The 22,869-nt window shown below is 44.7% G+C and overlaps 1 protein-coding gene across 1 annotated transcript in view; it reads left to right on the plus strand.

The window, feature by feature from the left end:
- Positions 1–22,869, plus strand: part of LOC138249851 (N-acetylated-alpha-linked acidic dipeptidase 2-like) — a 700,770-nt gene that overhangs the window by 467,546 nt on the left and 210,355 nt on the right. Inside the window, exon 11 of the mRNA XM_069204013.1 lies at positions 2,973–3,092. Within this exon, the coding sequence (XP_069060114.1) occupies positions 2,973–3,092 (120 nt within the window). The remainder of the gene's footprint in view (positions 1–2,972; positions 3,093–22,869) is intronic.

Raw genomic sequence — 22,869 nt, forward strand, 5'->3', positions numbered from 1 at the left:
GGTCAGTTGCCGGAAAATGAGTTTCTGTCTGCTGTCCCCACAGTAAACAGCCTACAGCATTGTCTCTGGCTCGTAATCGAGCCGGTGGCATTGCTGTAGTACGTAGGGTGCACCAGCACCCATCATGATGTTCACTGTCAGAGCAGACAGTGACCATCACGATGGGGCTGGCCAGGGGGGCTCCTGCATTACCAAGTGCATGGGCAGTGCAGCGGCCCTGCTGGGGCCCCCTTCACCCCTTCTCTGCCTGCCTTTTCATGGCGGTGTGACTGCAATGAAATAGCTCTTGGAGAACACGATCGTAATCCCCAGGGCAGCGCTTGCTTGCAGCGCTTCCATTACGGATTAGGACCACCAGCCTGTTGGGATGAGGAAACCTGGTGGTGCCGGTGGGCCGACGGCATGCACGACCAGCATGGTCATAAGTGGTGGTCAGATGGCCGCCTTGGCAGCGGTCTGACTGCCACCCTGAACCTGGCGGTCATGAGACCGCCAGGTTCATAATTTCAGCCTAAATGGGTCTTTTTATATTTTTGCATACTTATGTTCAGCTAATGTAGGCTACATCATCATTTAATTGCTTCTTTGATTAACCAATCACAGGCATGTGGTGGGGCCTGATTAATATCTTGGCAGATAGGATACTCTGTCACAAGCGTGAAGGGTATCCCGTCCACCTTATTACAAATGTCATAGGATATAATGCACTTGTACTACAGTGGACAGGATATCCATCATGTTTGTGACAGAGTATTCTATCCGCCGAAATATAAATCATTCTCTTTTATCTGACAAGGGATTGCATGTGAAACTCCAGGTGAAGGCATGCAGGAATCATCATGGAAATACCTTTCTCACATGTTATAAACAAAAATATGTAATCCTGCCCCAGAAATCACCTGGCCCGGTAACTAAAATTCCATTCCCAGGTGGTAACACAGATTTAATGAGTCTTTCATATTTTGGGCCTTAGTATTTGTGGATGCTATTCATTTTATAGAGAGTTCCTAGATAAATTTGATATATTAATTCTATAAGAGACCTTGCAAACGCACTTCGTGATGCCTAATATCAGGTTAGTTACCTTTTTGTTTCATTCATTATCCATTCAATAAAAGGAAATTTATTGTTTGTATTGTTTAGTTGCTGGTACTAAAAATGCTTGTTTTTAAGATGGTGCATGCTGACATTTACGAATTATTCTCCTCTCAGCTTCAGTCCGTGCTATTTACCCTGGTGTGAACTTAACTGAAAAAAGTAAAAGGAATGTGACCAATAAAGGGGCTTTCAATGGTGAGACCAGGGCTTTAAGTGGGACGGGTCCTGCCAGTGCTCATCCCCGGCAGTTCTTAAAAGCAGGTGCTGAAACTGGTCCCTATCAGGCTCTCTATTCTTGTCCTCGTGGTCAGGATGACTTTTTTTTTTTTTTTTTAACTCAGCAGCAGTACCACGCTTCACTGCCTTTCATGTAACTTAAAAGTGACTTGTTACAATTATTTCACAGTCTCATCATTTCAGAACTGAAGCATTTTAAATATTTTTATACAAAGAAGCCATTGTTGCTGCTTATTTATCTTATGCAACTAACAACCATTGAAAAAGCCAATAGTCCTGGCATGTTGAAGGTGTAATGTTACTTGTACTAAATATCTGGAGGACCAGCAGAAAGAAGCAGCAAAGTGCAGTCGGGTAGCACACTATGCTAAACACACATTTTTAGCATATGTGTTTTTAAGACACACTCATAATTACATCTACCACGCCCCTTTGAGAGAACCCCACAGTCTTTTCGTCCCACTTCAAGCCCTGGGAGAAACCGACATCAAAGAGAGAGTGGTACATGCTTAATTCGAGCCATCTGTACCTAGTGACGTCAGAAAACATAAAGCTGCAATGAAATTTTCACAAGAAAATAAAATAGCTCAGCATGGGAGACAGAAACCACTGACGTTCAGACAATGGAGGGGGGTATTGCTGGTACCAATTCATAAGAAGAAGGCAAGGCTGAGCCGATCAACTAGAGACTATTATCAGTGCTTAGTCCCTGCAGAACATTAAAACCTCTTGGTAATTACCTGCTGAGCTGGGTCACAACCAGGCTTCGGAGTCTCATTCAACAACTCTTAGTTCCAGTGTGCTTATCAGAGCACCCATCCAGAATAATCTTCTTTATTGTTTTGTTGTTACGTTGACTTTAAATCAATATTTGACTTAGTCAGTAGATAAATATGTTGGGGCAAATTGAAGATTCAACATGAATCTTAAAATGTAACCAAGGTTACTGGCTGCAATCCAGACTTTGTATACCATCATTAGGGCTTCTGTTTGGATCTCCGACAGTGAGACAGTCACTCTCCAAACTTTGTTATGAGTAGATAATACTACTTAATACTTGTATCATAGATCGACTGTTAAGTCTAAGTGACTAATCACATTATTTGCACGGGAGCATTTACTGTCTTTTGAAGGTGACTGCTAGATATCTGGGGCTTTTGTTCTCTAATAGAATTCCAGCTATGTGGAACATCAGTTAGTTGTATGTAGGACATTTTATTGTTTTGAATTGGATGAATTGCGATTTCTGACAATCAGCCCTCGAACTAGGAGAATGGGATAAGGATTATTAAAGGATATACTTCATAACGTGATGAATTTCATGTATTTGAGAAAAATAATTAAAAACATAATATTTTTAAAGGAGTTATAATATGATTAAATGTGATAATGTTAAAGTTTTGTATTTCTGGTAATTTAATGGATAGACATATGAGAATAACTGTATCTTTCAATTAACTAAAGACTTGTATTTGGTCTGAAAGACTTTCTCTGTTAGACATTTAAAACATGTATTCTTAGTTTAGAACTGGAAGAACTGGTAATCGGCTTTGCATCGCGTAATCAGTTTCTCATTCCTATTCAGACAAGGCCAGAAATGTGATTCTTTATTAAAGATGTATGTTTTACATCTACAGATAGATACATCATTTTGGGCGGTCACCGAGATTCCTGGGTCTTTGGAGGCATTGATCCAACAACTGGAGCAGCCGTTCTACATGAGATTGCACGAAGTTTTGGCAATCTTGTAAAAGAAGGTACTGTAGTTCTTTCTACTTTTTAAACAAATACATCATCAAATGATACTGCAAATACATTGCTAAGCATGTTTCATATTAGACTAGATTTTCAAAGATGTAAAAAATGTTCAGCAGATGATAACAAACCTTTGCCTGTGTACACAACGCATGCCCATGATGAACGAGTAAAATGCATCATTACTGAGAGATGATGGAACGGAATTCACGCGTTTTGTATGAAACAGATGTTCCAATACTAATTTTATTCTCCATATGTCTTTCTTACGTTATCCACGTGAAACTACTGGAGTGCCCTTATAAAAGTGGCACAGTCATGTTTGTGGTGTTTTAATTAAGTCATTCATTTCGACTAGTGACAGATGATCTAAACAGGCAGTGACAAAGCCAAAAGATTTGACTATTTCAAAAGTGAAGGTGCTTCTTTATTGATGCCTTGTATTTTTGGTTTTGGAGATGAGTAAGTGGATGAGTGTGAACATTCTAATTGGTTAATGAATGGAAGGATGTAAATGTGAGTGAATGGATGATTGAATGAAAGTGCGTGGATGGGTGATCGAAAGGATCTATGATTAAGTGGGTGACAAAGCATAGGTGACTATTTGATAAATATATGCATGGAAGAACAAATGGTTGTGTGAGTGGATGGATGAATGGGTGTGTGTATGAATCGATGCTGACAGGATGAGTGCAGAATTACGATATTTGTAGTTGAGGCCTCAAACTGGAGTGGCAATAATGTTATAAACATGCCAAGAAATATCACTATTATGTTTGTTCAAGCATTACAAAGGTGTGGGGCACCATTGTGCTACGAATATCCACGATATGTTAAGAATTACCAGCATTGTACATATGCTGAGGTTAAATGAAAAACATGCCAAACCTCTTTTGTGTGGCCAGAGGGCAGACAAAGCCCCAAACTGAGCCCCAAACATGTAGATTGCGACATTTTCCATTGGTTTAATGGAGCACGTTTACCATGGCTGTGCAACTTGACCACACTTGACTCTCAGGTTAGCAAGGATGAGCAGTCATATGCTTCTCATGTATCAAGTGTGGGAGCATAAGCTCATAACTCAACAATCACTGAACAGACACAATCATTTAAGCATCCAGCCCTGTGCTTGGTTTTTGTATGTTTTTGTTTTTTCAACAACGAATGCACTTTTTACTTTTTAATCTCACACTATTTCTCAATACTATACAGTTCACTCCAGTATACAGGACAGGGATCTTGGTAACAACTTTCCTGTGGCGCTACACTCCTTCTTTGCATCCATTCTCTCCCACCCACATCACGTTAGACAAACTTACCCTGCAGAAATTATGGCTGATGCATAAGTAAGGATCCGGTGGAGATTATAGGTGCACCAAAAGTCAGTTCATAGTCCTGCATGGTCAGCTAATGTGGAATCGGAGGTTTATCTTGCACAACTGGCAGAGGCTCATGGCACTCCTGTGTAGTCCAGAATAGCCAATAGAGGCCCTTGTTCATCCTGTACGCTGCCACCTGGATAGATCTGATGGCTGTTGTCGGTCTGGGTGCTTGTTCGGGTCCCGACTTAGTAGATGAGGTCCCATCTAGCTAAGAGGGCAGAGGCAATCCTGGCAGGGTGTATGCCTGCACCACAGTTGTTGCAGCCTAACTGACCAAATTGAACCCCAAGGCAATTGCAACCTAAATGGGTCAACATAAATTCCACAGCAGTTGTAGTCCTGATTGGGCTGCTGTGAATCTCATGGCAGTTGTCGCTCCAGACTGGGCCGCTGTGACTCTCTCAATAGCTGTAGCCTCAATTGAGCTGCTATGATCCTCTTCATAGCAGTTGAAGCCCTGATTCCACAGTTATTCTCTTGATGCAATCCAAGGGTGTTGACCTAGGGTTCAAAAAAGGGCGCTTGGGATCCTATATCAAGCAAGTAAATATTCTGCAAACGGAAGGTGCCAACACAAGGGAAACACCCAACCCCTCAACGCTTAAGAATTAAGCAAACTCCATGAAAACAATGTATGGCATCTGACTCATTGCAGAAAAGAGTATAAATTGTACATCACTATTGAAAAGAACATAATCAAACATTTGAAATCACACTGTACTAATAAAAAACACATGGCCTCATTACATATTTGTAACTGAATTACATTGAACAAGTGTTGAAAGATATACTCAATTGAGAATCCTCTTCCGTGGTGCTGCAATGCAGTTATTCTCTTGGCTGATGCAGCGGTTCATACTAGGAACTGCAGACAGACTTAGAACCCTCTTCAGCATGGGTTGCACTGGGATTCGCAATCCAACAGTCTGCCTTCTTTTGGTGTCCCTACAACCATAAAAATGCTGGGCATCTACCTCTGGACAGTCTCCACTCCTGTAGAAACAAGCAAGCTTCTGGGCATTTAGGAGACCTCTAGCTCATCCAGAAGAAAGTGCAGATTCTAGGTAATGTCCTTTTACCCCTAGGAGACTGGCTGTCAGGCAAACACCAGCCATTGTCACACAGCAATCCTTGAGTATTTTGTGGAGCATCTACTTCTCTAGTCATAAATAACCTGAAACTGGACCAAATTAGGGTGGTTTAGGTCCTACTTTTATACACACTCTAAACAGTGAATAAGTATTCACTGTCTCAAACTTCAGAACTGGTTTGAGGTTGTTCTCTTTTGTACTTTTAGAGATGCTTTCCAGGAAGTGTCTTTGTGTAAAGTGACCCTTCTCACAGCAGGTAGCACTGGGCTGTCTCCAAAATGAAGCAGTTGTGATGCTTCTGCACCTGGTTGTCATCAGCCTCTCTGAAGCAGTGATTTGGGTTAGACAAAAGGACAAGCCTGTACCAGAAACTTCCACAACTTGAATAACAGATACTGCACTCCAACCTTTCACCCTGCCATTCACAAAATGGCAGTGATTGGGGATAACTAATTAGCAACTTCTTACTAACAAAGTCTTCATGGAATTTCTAAAAGTAGTCCTTGCCAATCCTCCTCACTTCCATGTCTGGATAACCAGCCTCCATCCAGAGGAATGGATGCAGTACACTTCCAACGTGTGGGGAAGCTTCCTCATTCTCAATTTTTTGCCATGACACACCAATAGGATTCAAATGACTCACACACAGAACCCACTACATGTGCTGCACAAAATATACACACACACACACACACACACACACAGAATATGCAGGATGTTGGCGCAGGGTATATGACAGCTTAATTTTACATGAGAGGGCAAGTAGGCCACACTTTCCATGACCGAGAGAAAGGCTTGCTCGCACTTTCAGTCTCAAAACATGATATGCTGCATTGGCCACCACTGCAGTATTTTCCAAACTCAGAACAGGGTCAGTAGTCCTCCGTCCACTATGAAGGTACACTTAGTGCACTCCTCAAGGTCTCAGGAGCAGATTCTGGGCCTCTCATAGTCCGGACAACAGGAATTAGGCAATTGTGCGGCTGCAACAATTTTTGTATAATTATAGATTTGCCGCATTTGCCACATAATCCAGCATGTTGACATACAGTGTTACCAAGTTTAAAAATGAAGAATTAATGGTGTAATACTATTAAAAAATGTGCCACACAATGCCACACAATTTGGACTTCCCCTGCTGCATAATTCCAGTGGCCCTGCCCAAAGTTAAGAATAGTTCTAGACCTGTACACATATGCTACATTAACATGACACCAGGACCAGTATAAAAAGTCAGGGTACACTATGTACAAATATGGAACAAAGGAACATGCCCATATGTAATCCCAGATAAGGTGTGGTAACACTCATACAGGAGTTCTGCAAACAGCACTGTCTATTTCTATAACTCTGCTAGAACAACCAACTAAAGCTGTAAAGAAGTCCTCACCCCGATGTCTCATGGCATGCTTCATCACTGAACTCCTCACCCAGAATGATGGTACATCCGGGTGAGCTTGACCATTGTAATGGAGCTCTTGATGAAGATCTAAAGTTATCTAGTGTGTAACCATACAAGACAATTTTAATGATAGTCACCTTGATGAGGTTAAAAACATCTAAGTACTGTAGCAGTACTGTTATCAGATTCTGGAAGAGATTGATGGCCTCTCCATCACTTTTTTGGTCTACATGTTATGGCCTTTGTTGTGTTGCCACTGTGGGTTAGGAGCTCTTTGTCAAGACTAACAAATCCCTACACAATTTTAAGAATCCTATTGTGATTCACTAGTTTTAGTTTGTACAAAACAAGTACATGGGCACACTCATGCAGACTTGCATACACAGCAAGGCACTCTAGCCATCTGAAATGGCAGGATAAAAGTAATTAGAGCGTTCTCAAAAGTGTTACATGTACACACATGGGCGTGGCATTGGTGTAAAGTACACATTGTGGTTGCACTGCAAATTTTGAAATGTGAAAGTGTTTAGGTGATGCACTACATTCAGACACGATAGCACAAGACAATAAAATGTCAGTCATAACATAAGCCTACTTGAAGTCTAAAACCTAGATAAGTAAAAATATGTAAAAACTTAGCCTTCACAGAAACAACTCTTGTTTCAAGCTCTGTTTGTTTGCCGTGAGGAGGTCAAGGGGCAGGAGCCCTTTAAAATTGAATTCGCGCTCCCGCCGTCGCGGGATGCGCTGATTGGTGCCGGGAGGAAGGACAAGGGGCAGGAGCCCTTTAAATTGTACTCGCGCTCCCGCCGTCGCGGGAAGCGCTGTTTGTTTGCCGTGAGGAGGTCAAGGGGCAGGAGCCCTTTAAAATTGAATTCGCGCTCCCGCCGTCGCGGGACGCGCTGATTGGTGCCGGGAGGAAGGACAAGGGGCAGGAGCCCTTCAAATTGTACTCGCGCTCCCGCCATCGCGGGAAGCGCTGTTTGTTTGCCGTGAGGAGGTCAAGGGGCAGGAGCCCTTTAAAATTGAATTCGCGCTCCCGCCGTCGCGGGACGCGCTGATTGGTGCCGGGAGGAAGGACAAGGGGCAGGAGCCCTTTAAATTGTACTCGCGCTCCCGCCGTCGCGGGACGCGCGCGGCACGCGCGCGGGCGGCGCCCGGGCAAAGCCTGGGCAAAGGGCGGGCCCGTCCTTGCCCGTCATTGCCAGGAAGAGGCAGGGCAGGGCCACCCCCCTGACATCTACCCAAAGACGTGGTCCATACAGCAAACTTGTCTATGGCTGCCTGAAGGAGATTCCAAGTTCCTCTGCTCGGTGCGTGGGTAGTTCTTCCATAGAGCCCCAGGCCCCATCAAGCACGTGGAAAACTATTAACCCAAACCGGATACTCAGCGTGTACTCAGCTGAATTTATCTCAGTTCATCATATAACTGCTTATTGAATTCCGTTTCTTGGAGGGTGGAAGGAGGCTGCACCATTCTTCTTCCCCCAAGGGCAGGAGCCCATAATTCATCACCCGCTCTACGCCTGTCTGTGCCCGATAAGTGATTGGGCCAGGCTTTATATATATACGTTTGGGCGTCTTACTGTGGTCTTGTCTTTGGGAATTTGTAACAGCAGGGTCTGAGAAGCTTATTAATCACACTATAGTGTCAGTGGCTGGGTCCCAAAGGCCTACACACCCCTATAAGCCGGGGGCCCACTAAAGGCCCCTGATTTAAAGAATAATGGGCCGTCGACGTGGGGGTGGGTTGGAAGGTAAACAGCACTCTAACAGAACCTTAGATGGTTTTCTGCAAAAGGCTGTTGGGGAACTTGAAAAAGAAATAGAGTTAGTGCAGCGACGCATAGCTGCCCCCCCTTCTTCAACCAACAGCCTAGTTCATGATAGCTCAGCCCCACAGCCCTCCCCGCGACCAGAATTACAGTCTGAACTGACTACCCCTTCCCCCTCCAAAAACTCCCAGGAGAATCAGGACGAAACCCCAATTGTAATTACCACCCGTGCTGCACCTATTCCGCTGGCCCAGAGTCCCCCAAACGAAGGCCCCCTCACCTTAGCAGATTCCAATACCAAAGGAAAAAGGAAACGAAGGGAACCCGCTTTTAAAAACAAATGATCTAGGACTTTGAGCCCCTCTAACCTGGCCCAACCTTCTAATAAGGATACGGTATCAATCCCCTTACACAACACAAACGAGTGTCATACAAATGAGTACACCAGGGATTTCATAAGAGATGAGCTTTCCAAACTATTTCTTCCAATTTTAACCCGCCTCCAATCGATTGAGGACAAACTGGAAAGCCTTATCAATAGCCAGCCACCAAAAATTGCTCCATCCGTAGAAATTCAATCCCATCCCCTTGCCAACCATGACCCCATCACTGCCAACAGACCCACTGGCCAAATAGCAAAAATCCCTTTTTCCTCTTTAAACCAAGATTGGTCCAGCTCCGTCAAAACAGCTAGTATTTTAATGAATAAGCCCCATATGGTTGCAGTTCCCCTTTTAAAAGGAACTGCCACATGGAATAACCCTGTAACTAATCCGGGAGATGGCAACCCCACTTGGGATCACCTGCATACAGAACACCAGAAGAGCGACAAGTTCAGGGGCCTGTCAGATCCAAAAGTGTTCCATTTGCCACCAGAATCATGTCATTATGTACTCATTATATTGAATGTTCCTGAACTCAAACCTCATTCCACTGAATCTTTTACCGAACTTAAAAACAAGGTTATTCATTGGTTGCACGTGAACGCAGGGTTTGCTTTTTCCATGACACCCTCAATACTGATGGTGAGAAGGGTAGGGTGGGTGGGTTCCCTAGCGAAGATCGGTTCAGGGGACTGCATAGTTATCAACTTCAATTCTCCAGACCTTGTCCAACGGCTCTTTATAAACGCTAATAGACCTTATCCTATAACTGGAAAAGCCTCCCTTTGCAGGTTACAAGTGTTTTATCCACCTCCCACGCCAGTTTGGAGTAGACAACCGCCAACGTTATACGGGGCTTCCCCGGCTATCCACACACAGTCTATCCCTCTATTTGTCCCCAGATGCCCTTCGTCATCTCTTTCTGAAACAGACTGACTAGGAGACGACCTTTCGGAAGTGGCTCCGAGCAATGGTGATGCTGAGGACATTCACCCTACTGCCCTCAGCATCTCTAACTCTGTTGCCCCTTTGACCTTGGCAGATCCTGTTAACCAGGGATCACCCATAAGCACCACGAGCCAAGTCAGCGAGGAATGTATTCCGTCCCTGTCAATTGTTCCATACATTCTGGTGTCCACCCGCATGTCCAACCTACCTAATTCATATATAGCTGGGGCCACATCCAGCGAGGTTCACATGGTACATAGCGAGAAAGCCACTGGTCCTAATATACCTGAGGAAATTAGTATGGTTCCTAGCAGTTCCTCCCCCTGTAGGAAATATCCTCAGAATAAAGCAGGGTCCATAAAAACAGAGGATCTCGATAAGGTACTCAGCTGGAACATAGCAGGGTTGGAAAGCAAATTACAAAGTCCAGGATGGGGCAGTCTTATTGATGATCACCTGATCTGCCTCTTCCAAGAAACGTGGGCATTAGAACCCAAATATAGATTAGGCTTTAAAAGCTATTGGGTTCCAGCACGCAAGTCCTCTTCTGGGAGACCATCGGGAGGGCTGCTTGTGTGGATCAACACTTCTCTTAGGTGCAAGATAGAAGAAATAGATACCGGTTGCACTGACTTGCAAGTCCTATTAATAATGATTTCTGAAGAGAGACCGTTACTTTTAATTAATATCTATAACAGGAATGTGAGCTCCCACACCGATTCTGATGTTCTGTCCATTTTGGACAGTTTTCTTAAAAACAATCCTTCCTTCTTTGTTTTGATTGGAGCGGATTTTAATGTCACTTTCGAACCTAATCCTCTAGTCCAAGGAATATGTAAAGAAGAGGATGCCCATTGGGGCATCCCTCAGCTAGTCTCCAACAAAAGACCAAGGCTGAATAAATCTGCGCGCTTACTGGCCGACATCACACTAGCCCATGGCCTCCGAGCCTGCAACTGTCGCTCACGCTCGGATAAATTTACAAGCTATCTTTAGGCGCGGAGGGCTCAGCAGTCGTATTGATTATATACTTCTTGACATCCGACTGTGGAGCCACATGTTTGATATGAGGGTCCAAAAGCAAATTGAGAGTGATCATGACCCGTTGATTTTATCGACCAGAGGACTTTTTCCTTCGTTTACTGTGCCCTACTCCAAGAGCCATGCCTCCCAGCTGGCTCTAACAAATAACAGACGCAACCTAAAATGGGAATCTGTTAATTCTTCCCCTAAACACCTGGCATCCATTTACAACCTGCTTGCCAACCAGATGGAGTGTATGATCCGCCTAAACGAGAACGGGGAGGGTGACGGAGTCTTAGCAGCCCACACTGACTTGTTCCAATCTTTAAAGCATCTTTTTACAAAAACGTTTCTCAATAATTCTAACAAAAAGCACTGCACTCCTTGGTTTGACAACTGTTGCAGAGAAGCACAACTGTCTCTCCTGGAAGCAATAAAAGATGGCCATGTTGGGCTGTTAAGAACAGCCAGAAAAGTTTATAAGAAGGAATGTTCTAAGGCACGCAGAAGTTGGGAAGAGGCCAGATGGGTTATTATTTTGGAGACTGCTAAATCTAATGACACATCTAGGTTCTGGAAACTAATAACTGATGACTGTAGCAACTCCCCTGCCGCACCTGGCTCCTCAATCCTCTCAGCATCATGGGTAGAGCACTTTGGGCAACTATTTGAAGGGCCTTCTGAAGCATCTTTGTGGGCCCCTGATGCCCCAATAAACCATGAGACTACCCCGATCACATTCTCTCTAACCGAAACAAGAGCAGCAATAGACTCATTGAAATGGGGAAAAGCCCCTGGCCCAGACAAGATCCCAGGCGATCTATACAAATCAAGACCAGATATATGGGCACCATATCTCAACCTTATCTGCAATGCTATTGCAGCAGGGGCCCCCGCTCCTCCCACTTGGAAAGGGGCCGAAATAGTACCCATTTAAAAAAAAGGAAATCCGAACATCCCTGCCAATTATCGTCCGATTAGTCTCCTTGATAACTCCCAAAAAATCTATGCAAAGCATCTTTTGCTCCATCTTGAGGAATGGATTATGGAGTCCAAAGCTCTTTCTGACCTACAAGCAGGATTTAGACCTGCAGTGAGTACAGTTGACCAAGCCCTAAGATTCATGTCAATAAAATGGAAGAATGTTGACCTGGGGAGGGGTAATCTCTATGTGGTCTTCATAGACCTCAGAGCCGCATTCGATTTGATCCCCAGGAACCTGCTGTGGTCAACATTATCAAACATGGGAGTGCCATCTGGTCTCCTGAAACTCATTGCTCAACTGCATGAAAATACTTTCGCTCAAATTAGATGTGGCCAGGGGGGTGAGTTGACTTACCCCGTAGCTATTAAAAAAGGAGTTAGACAGGGATGTGTTCTGGCACCCACTCTTTTTTTGCTATATATCAATAATTGCATCCACTACTTAGAGAACTGTATAAATTCACCTAAATTGGTTGGGAAAAAAATCCCGTGTCTGCTATATGCAGATGACACAATTTTGATATCTAAATCGCCAATGGGAATCCAAAACCTGATCAACCAATTCTGTGTTTTTTGTAGTGACTATGGTCTGGATGTAAACATTAAGAAAACAAAACTCATGATATATAGTACCTCCAAGAAACGCTCGCGCGTTAGCATAGAAATGAACTCAATTCCATTGGAGAAAGTAGAAGAGTTTGACTACTTGGGTTTCAGACTATCGACCACAGGCAAATGGATGGCAGCCATTGACAAAGGGGCTCTCATTATAAGCCAGAGAGGTGGGGCCCTTGTCCGTAGATCGAGAAAGGCTCAGAGTCCCCCCTTGAACATACTTGCAGAGATTTACAATGTCCAAATCAGAGCAGCGGCCCTCTATGGAGCGGAACTTTGGGGGTCCCACAAAAACCTTGATACTCTGCAAACCAAGGAAAACCATTTCCTTAGACAGATTGCCCGGCTAGGTATGGGCTCACCAATGACCCCTCTAAGGCTAGACCTAGGTCTAAACAGTATCAAAACCACAGCAGCCCTAAGGCCTCTCTCCTATTGGATCCGCTTATGGAAATCTGTTGAACTCGAACCATATAGGCTGGCTATAAGAGAGCTCATAGCCACCCCCCAGGCATTGGAGAAAATCCCATGGCTGAAGGAAATGAAATCTGCCTGGGTCAAAATAGGTTTTCCTTCCTACTGGAACTATCCAGATCAAATCCCCGATAATGCAAAGAAACTTGCCACAAAAAGATATTGGGAGAAAGTTAACGAAGACTCCTTGCACCAAAAAGGGGCGGGCAGGCTAACAATGGAATTTCTCCAATTCAAGCACGAGCCCTGGCCTGAGAACTTCTTGAACCTTCCCATGCCTCCGTACGCCCGTGCTTTATATCTCCAACTAAGATATGGTACACTGCCTATTAATGGTTTTACGGCTCACTGGTCATCTAACATCGCTTCAAATGATAGATGTATCTCTTGCCAAAATTGTAAAGAAACAATAGAGCATATACTATTTTTCTGCCCTCTGTATAAAAGTCCCAGAGGGAGGTGGATTATTCCCCTCTGCAAAAATATGTCATTACATGATAGAGCAAACGCCACCAGAATCTGTACATACGACTCATCCTCCGTGGTAGCTATTACAGTTACCAAATATTTAGCGGAGGCCTGGTACATCCGGCGTAGGCTTATTGTTTCAAAGGGCATGTGAGCCATCCTGCCATTAGTCGACAGAAGGAGTCTCAACTGTTATTTTTTTTCCTCTATATGAGGATTGACGAGGGCCAGGTCTTACGGGGAAACAATTGCACACATTGGTTTGTCAGACAGAATTTTATATTTTATCTTTTATCTTTTTATTCTTAATATTTTAGCCATGTCTTATTTATTGTACTTTTTATCTATAATCAAATACTTAGTCCTGTTGATCTTATTGTTATACTGTCCTGATTATTACTGTTTTTTTATTGTTATCTTGTTTTTTTTAACAAATACTATTTTATCATGTATGATTGTTATCTTTGTTACTCAAAATGGCCTAGATCTCTAGACCGAATGAACTCAAAAAAAAAAAAAAAATACTCTTCACCTTTCCAAGCTATTAATTGTGTAATGCTAACTCCTTACACAAGTTGCCCATTTTATACAGTTTCAGCTCTTAAGCTGCAATGCAAAGAATGCAGGTTACAGAACCTAAAGTTAAGATTATAGTTTTGTAGATCAATAGGTGAATGGATGATACAGATAAAATTAAATCCTGTTGGACCTGACCCTCTCTGCAAAGTCACTCGCAAATGTTTGCCTTTGCCCCTCCTGTTTTCTGAACTAGATTTTGTTGGCTTTTTGGACTCTGTGCACTTTACCACAGCTAACCAGAGCTAAAGTGTTTGTGCCCTCTCCTTAGAACATGGCTTACACCCAATTGGAACATGTAATTTACTTGAAAGTCCCTAGTAAAGTGGTACTGCATGTAGCCAGGGCATGTCAATTAAATGCTACTAATGGGCCTGCACCACTTATTGTGCCATCCACCTAAGTAGCCCTTTAACCATGTCTCAGGACAGCCATTGCAGCCTGCATGTGCAGTTTTAAAATGCATTTTGTCCTGGCAAAATGAACTTTTTGCCAAAGCCTACACCTTCCTTTTTAATACATATGTCACCCCAGGGTAGACCCTACACAGCCCATAAAGCAGGGTGTATTGTGTTTAAAAAGTTGGGAATGTATTTTTTTTAGCTTTACATGTCCTGGTAGTGAAAAACTCTCAACTTCTTTTTTTCACGGTTGCCTATCTCTCCCTTATGATATTTGATAAGTGAAAACATTTGTGTGGGAGCAGGTGGAAATATTATGTTTGTTGTCTGAGGAATTGTAACTTAAAACCCTTTTTAATGGTAAAGTCAGATTTTAATTCACAATTCTGAAAATGCCACTTTTAGAAAGTTGGCATATTCTTGTCCTAACCATTTGGGGGCCTGCAATCTGTTTCCTGGGTTACATGAAAAGGTTTAGTTGGGAGTTGACCTTTGTGTATTCCTTTGTGTATCACAATAGAGAGCCTGGGTGTTTATCAGGATGGTCTATCCTGGCTTGATGTGGGGAGGCTGAGCTGTCACCTACCACACTTGCACTTCAAAGCCAGTGGCCCAGCTCACACACAAAGGACTTTAAACTAGCTTATTGTGCCCCTAGGCAGACTGGGACAATGGCAAGGAGGCAGGAAATTCCAGTCACGTCTGTTGGGGGAAACCCCTGAAGACTCTCACACTTCAAAGAGAGCACCTGGTATAGAAATGGAACTGCCAGACCCATGCTTCAGTATACTCCTGGACCTGTGGATATGACAGATGTACTGCCCTGCTGCCAGAGGACTACCCTGCTGCTTTATGCTTGTTCTGCAGTCTGAGAAGAAAGACTGAACCCTTACCCTCCAGGCTGAAGTGACTCCAAGGGCAGCCGACTAATCTCCTGTTCTGAGCTACAGAGACACAACAAGCTCCAGAGGACTCTATGCAACTGCCCAGCTGACCTCTTGCAATTGGACCTACCTAAGCCCTGCTGGCCTCTGCTGGTGTGCTTCCTAGGTCTTGAACCCTTGGTGTGGCATCATTTTACCTCTACCTTCAAGAAAAGGAGAAACCATGAAGTTTTGGGTTCTAAACAATCTTGAAAGGGCCCTTTTGCAACAAGTTCTTTTACTACCCGTGCAAACCACCTTATGTGAAGTCCTGTGTAACCGGACGCCTCCCGACGCCGGTTCACAGGAAGATACGGCAACTGTGAAAGAATACCCCGGGGGCACCCGAGAAGCTCTGGACGTCATGACGTCGGACGCCATGTACGTCATGAAAATAATTGAAAAAAAAGACGGCGCGAAGGACGGAGAGACGGAGAGGGAGAGAAACGCTCGGGGAGCCCAACGAGGAGAAGACGAACGGCGAAACGCGCGCACCAGCACCGAGGCTCCCAAAGTAGGAGAGGAGCGACTACGAAGAGGAGAAAGACTCGGGGAACCTCCCGCCCCTACCCCAGTGAAGTCGGGAGATTGCCAGAAAGCCGGCCGCGTCCCTGAAGGGGCGTGGCCACCACAGGTACGATCGTACCGCAAGTGGGAGTGGGGCTCAGGGTGGTTACTGGGATTAAGGGGGACTAAGGGGAAAGGGTTGAGGTCCTGCAAGGAAGGGGAGACGGTATAAAGGGAACCATTAAAACCCTCTAACCTCACGGAAACCCCAACCCTAAAATAATAACTGCTACCAAAGAGAAGGGGATTTCGACGAACGCACAGGGAGAGAAACACAAGACAAAAGTAATCCCTCACCTACCTGCACTCCTACCTATTCCCCACCACCCTACTAAACCTGAAAGACTATAGATAATTACTTGGTCCCCACTTACCTGTTCTTTTTTTTTTTCTTCTTTATTCTGGGGAACCTGGGCCGCTGACATATGGGAAGACCAGAACCTTCTCCAAGTTGGACCAGACCACACAAGGACCATTACCCGAACCCTGAAAGAGAAAAGGGATTTTTTTTTATTTTCGTTGATGAACTAAACCATTACTGACATTGTGAGAAGATGATAACTTCATCTTAAAAACGAACAGAAATAAATTAGTTAACCCCTTGAGTATGCGTCTGTCGCCTTCTTCCAATATCCCTTCAACCCGGGATAAAGAACCCGCCACAGTGGTGTCAGAAGTGGGATATTGGACCAGGCGACGGGTAATCCAAGACTATGGAAGACAAACCCACGATGTCCGATATGATGCAGCAGTTGGCCGAGGGACAGAGGCACCTGCAAATAGTGTGGGAAGAGCAACAGAAGGAGGCTAAAGTGGAAAGGGAGGCCCTACAAAGCGCTCTTAAAAGTCAGGCCACTATCATGGCCAACAATCAATTGGTTCATGAGACTGCCATCAAAAATCTCACGGATACAATTGCAGCCACCCGGGTGCATCCGAATGTGCCCAGTTCGGTCCTACAGCGGTAGCAGGAAGGCGAAGACCCAGATGCCTTTTTTACCAATTTTGAGAGAGTTGCCACTTCCGCTACCTGGCCCCCAGAACGATGGGGCCAATATATCGCTCCATTATTAACAGGAACCCTCCAAGCGGCTTATCAAGCGGTGAACCCAGGCGGAACAACTCCCTATCAGGACATTAAAAAGAGCATCCTGGAACGGGTAGGATTTGATTCAGAACATTACCGAGTCCGGTTTAGAAAAGCCAAGTGGGGACCCTCCGAGAATCCCCGGGCCCTATATTTCCAGATCAAAGATTTGGGTCTCAAATGGTTAGGCCCCATTGGGACTAATAGGGAAGATATCATTGAGATCGTCCTCTTAGAACAATATCTAGACACCCTACCTCCCAACACGCGTCACTGGATCAAACAACACCCAAACCCAGATACTAACACCACCATCGAGTTAGCCTGTGCCTTTCACCGCTCCCTCGAGTTCAAGGTCCCCCCCCTTCGGTCAACGTCTAGCCCCATTCGACAGAACCCCGGGTCGTCCTCATCAGTGGGACGAAGAACCACCGAGGACACGGGAAAAACGCGAGGACTTGAAAGACCGTATATACAACAACCACAGTGTTTTAGCTGTGGTAAATGGGGACATATAGCCCGGGTTTGCCCCCTAAAAACAGAAAAACCAGAACCAATGGAAATAGGAGTTACTAGGGGAAGAGTCTTTTATACCGGGGGAAAAGAAACCCCATATAAGAAGAGACTTGTTATCAATGGAAAAACCACAGTGGCCCTCATTGACTCAGGGTGCAGTCAGTCCGTAATCCGGGCTGATTTACTCAATAACCCTACCTTTACTTCAGGACTTACTGTATCCATCTGTTGTATTCATGGGGAAACCAGAGAATATCCCCTAATCTGGACAACCCTATCATGGGAAGGAAAAGAAACCCCCATAAGAATGGGGGTCGTGGAACGACTAGTCGAAGAAGCTATTATAGGAACGGACTTTACTGAATTCTCGGAGCTTCTGGATAGTACAAGACATTCTGAAGAAATGAGTACCTGGTGGAAAAATGCTCCCTTCTCTGACATACCTATACCTCCTCCGATAGTCCGATATAAACCTTCCCGAAATGAAAAAAGAGAAACCAGAAAAGCATACGCAAAGGAAAACTCAAGCCCCGAGAGGGTAATTACACAGGTTCTTACCCTTACTAACCTTCCCCCCTTCCGGAGCTCTCAAAGAGAAGATCCAAGTTTGGTTCATGCCTGGAAAAGTGCACGACCCCAGACCCTCCAAGGTAAGGGTCCATCGTTCACAATAGTTAAAAATCTATTATATCGAGTCACTAGCAATGACCGAGAAGAAAAGAAGCAGTTGATAGTCCCCGAACCCTATAGACAACAAGTCCTACACCTAGCCCACAGCCAGCCAGGGGGTGGCCACTACGGGAGGGAGAAAACGGAAGAGTATCTGTTGAGGAAGTTCTATTGGCCGGGTGTCTTTTCACAGATTAGGAAATTCTGTCAGCAGTGTCCTAAATGCCAAATGATTGATCCTGGTTCAAGGAGAAAAGCCCCTTAACAGCCTCTTCCCATCATAGATATTCCTTTCTCACGAATAGGAATGGACATTGTTGGTCCTCTCCTACCCTCTTCCAGAGGCTATCGTTACATATTAGTGTTAGTGGATTACGCCACCAGATACCCCGAGGCCATCCCTCTCAGTAGTATTAACACCAAGAGTGTTGCCCACGCCATGATAGGGTTCTTCTCCCAAATCGGTTTTCCCCGAGAAATCTTAACAGACCAAGGTACCCAATTCATGTCCACCTTGATGTCACAAATATGTCAACTTCTGGGGATCAAACAATTGCGGACATCGGTTTATCATCCACAGACAGATGGCCTGGTGGAACGGTATAACCGGACTCTGAAAAATCTTCTAAAGAAATCTATCTCCGAGACAGGTAAAGACTGGGATAGGAAACTCCCCTTAGTATTATACGCTATCAGGACCCATGAACAAGCGTCTACGGGCCATAGTCCGTTTGAACTGTTGTTCGGACGACAGCCCCGGACCTTATTAGACATGGCAGCAGAGTTATGGGAGGAAGAGGATGGAGAAAAGACCATTCTGAAATATACCCGTGAATTAAAAACCCACCTACACACAGTGTGAGAAAACGTAAGGGAGCACATGGAGAAGGCTCAAGATAAACAGAAAAGGAATTATGATAGGAATACCCAATTGAGGTCTTTTTCCGTAGGGGATAAGGTGTTAGTGCTTCTCCCCAGTTCAGACAACAAACTGTTCGCAAAGTGGCAGGGTCCATATAACGTGACAGGAATAGTAACACCCGTGACCTATAAAATTCAGCTCACCGATAGTCCCAATAGGTCACGGATTTTTCACGTTAATTTGCTAAAAAAATGGGAAGAACCTCTGACCGGCCAGAACCGAGGATGTCTAGTTAACACCGTTAAGGAATTGGAGATAGGGTGGTGCCCCACTGATCGCCCTAGCGGAAGCGAGGTACCTGTCATAAATACAGACATCTCGATTCAACAGAGTAAGCAGTTAAACAAACTCTTCGATGAACATACCCAGATGTTCTCCTTGATGCCCGGTAGAACCAAGTTGGTACATCACCAAATCATAACCCCACCTGGTAAGATAGTACGGTTACGCCCTTATCGTATCCCCGAAGCTAGGAAGATTCTGGTAGAAAGTGAAATAGAGAAAATGTTAGACCTAGACATTATAGAACCTTCCCAAAGTCCCTGGTGTTCGCCTGTGGTATTGGTGCCCAAGCCGGATGGGTCTATACGTTTTTGTATTGACTTTAGACGAGTCAATTCTATATCACAGTTTGACACGTATCCCCTTCCAAGGGTAGACAAACTTTTAGAAAAATTGGGAAAAGCTAAATACATGTCTACCCTCGACTTGACAAAAGGCTACTGGCAGATCCCGTTGGCCCCAGAGGATAAAGAAAAAACGGCCTTCTCTACTCCCTCTGGACTATATGATTTTAATGTTCTCCCTTTCGGGTTACATGGGGCACCCGCCACCTTCCAACGTCTCATTGACACCATTCTACGACCTCATACCAGATACGCTGCCGCATATCTGGATGATATCGTTATTTTTAGTGAGACTTGGGAAGACCATTTAACGCATATAGACAAAATCTTTACAGCATTACGAAGGGCTGGACTGACAGCCAACCCCTCCAAGAGCCGACTGGCCTTTAATGATATCTCTTACCTGGGCTATCACATAGGAAAAGGTATACTTAGACCCCAAATGAATAAAATTGAAGCCATCCTGCGCATCAAGGCCCCCACATCGAAAAAGGAGGTCTGTTCCTTTTTAGGCCTGGTAGGATACTATCGACGGTTTATACCACATTATTCCACCTTGGCCGCCCCCCTGACCGACCTTCTGAGGAAGGGACAACCCAAAAACATTCCGAAATTAAACCCGGCTCAAAATCATAGTTACCGTACCTTACAAAGATGTCTTACCACTCAACCGATTTTAAAATGCCCTGAGTTTAATAAACCCTTCCATCTTCAAACAGATGCCTCCGACGTAGGATTGGGAGCCGTGCTTTTTCAGAAAGATGAAGACGAAATAAGCCATCCTGTGGTCTTTATTAGTCGTAAACTGTTTCCCAGGGAACAGAAATATCCCATTATAGAGCGGGAATGTCTTGCCATTAAGTGGGCCATCGAAAGCCTCCAATATTACCTTTTGGGAAGATCCTTCCTATTGTATACAGATCACGCTCCCCTTACCTGGCTCTCGAGATATAAAGATACCAACAATCGTATCCTGAGGTGGTTTATCGAGCTTCAACCTTTCTCCTTTCAGGTTTGCCACCTCCCTGGTGACCTTATGGGTCAGGCGGACTATTTATCCCGGTTCCGGGACCTGTGGGACTCGAACAGCCCCATTCAAGTGAGGGGATATGTAACCGGACGCCTCCCGACGCCGGTTCACAGGAAGATACGGCAACTGTGAAAGAATACCCCGGGGGCACCCGAGAAGCTCTGGACGTCATGACGTCGGACGCCATGTACGTCATGAAAATAATTGAAAAAAAAGACGGCGCGAAGGACGGAGAGACGGAGAGGGAGAGAAACGCTCGGGGAGCCCAACGAGGAGAAGACGAACGGCGAAACGCGCGCACCAGCACCGAGGCTCCCAAAGTAGGAGAGGAGCGACTACGAAGAGGAGAAAGACTCAGGGAACCTCCCGCCCCTACCCCAGTGAAGTCGGGAGATTGCCAGAAAGCCGGCCGCGTCCCTGGAGGGGCGTGGCCACCACAGGTACGATCGTACCGCAAGTGGGGCTCAGGGTGGTTACTGGGATTAAGGGGGGCTAAGGGGAAAGGGTTGAGGTCCTGCAAGGAAGGGGAGACGGTATAAAGGGAACCATTAAAACCCTCTAACCTCACGGAAACCCCAACCCTAAAATAATAACTGCTACCAAAGAGAAGGGGATTTCGACGAACGCACAGGGAGAGAAACACAAGACAAAAGTAATCCCTCACCTACCTGCACTCCTACCTATTCCCCACCACCCTACTAAACCTGAAAGACTATAGATAATTACTTGGTCCCCACTTACCTGTTCTTTTTTTTTTCTTCTTTATTCTGGGGAACCTGGGCCGCTGACATATGGGAAGACCAGAACCTTCTCCAAGTTGGACCAGACCACACCAGGACCATTACCCGAACCCTGAAAGAGAAAAGGGATTTTTAAAATTTTCGTTGATGGACTAAACCATTACTGACATTGTGAGAAGATGATAACTTCATCTTAAAAACAAACAGAAATAAATTAGTTAACCCCTTGAGTACGCGTCTGTCGCCTTCTTCCAATATCCCTTCAACCCGGGATAAAGAACCCGCCACATCCTGGTTAATCATAATCTTCATGCTACAGCCGCCACCAGTGATGGCCAGCAATGCAAGATCTGCACTTTGTGCTATAGCATTGACAGCCCACAGTGACCGCCAACCTGGATATCCAGCATTGACCATCCGCGATGATCAATATGATGTTTGCACTATAGTGATGACCTTCTGTGAAGCCCAGCCGGCTTGTCACGCTATAGCTGTGATCATCTATGATGTTCTGCCTTCTGCTTGTGCCTCCTCCACCATGAAGGGAACTCTTTACTGTGTGCTGGACTTAAAAGGTGACATTTTCTGTGTGACTAACCTTGTTCCCGTATCCAGTCAGTACTCTATCATGGTTGACTTGAACTTGAGACTTTCACTCAGTCTTAAACAACAGGATAATCGCGAGTAGTACTTTGTGCTTCTAGGCTTTGCACCTACCTGAAATATTAAAAATTGTATATCTTCAGTTCTCCTGATTGAATTTTGTCATTTTTTGTCAAATAAATTAATAAAAGTTACTCTATTTTTCTAAATGTGTGTTTTTTCTTGTTTTGTGTTTCACACTTACTGTTTGTGTGCTGCATAAATACTTTATACATGGCCTCTAAGTTAAGTCTGATTGCTTTTCTGCCAACCTACAAAAGGGTTAAACACAGGTTACTTTAGCTTAATTTAGTGACTTTTTTGTGGCTTACCCGGTCAAGGATTGTAGCTGTTGCTTAAGTAGAGTTTTACCCTGTACACCCAACCTACAAACCTAACTTCTCACAACTCTCTGTTGCTGAGATAGTAATTTTTAAACTCCTCGCTTGGAGGTGGCAAAATGAAAAGGATAATTAACATTTTAGAAGTGGGAAGGCTCAGCATGCTTAAGTGTGTGCAATATAGCTGCCAGTTA

The sequence above is a fragment of the Pleurodeles waltl genome, chromosome 8 (assembly GCF_031143425.1).
Source record: "Pleurodeles waltl isolate 20211129_DDA chromosome 8, aPleWal1.hap1.20221129, whole genome shotgun sequence".
In the NCBI taxonomy this organism is placed as follows: Eukaryota; Metazoa; Chordata; class Amphibia; order Caudata; family Salamandridae; genus Pleurodeles; species Pleurodeles waltl.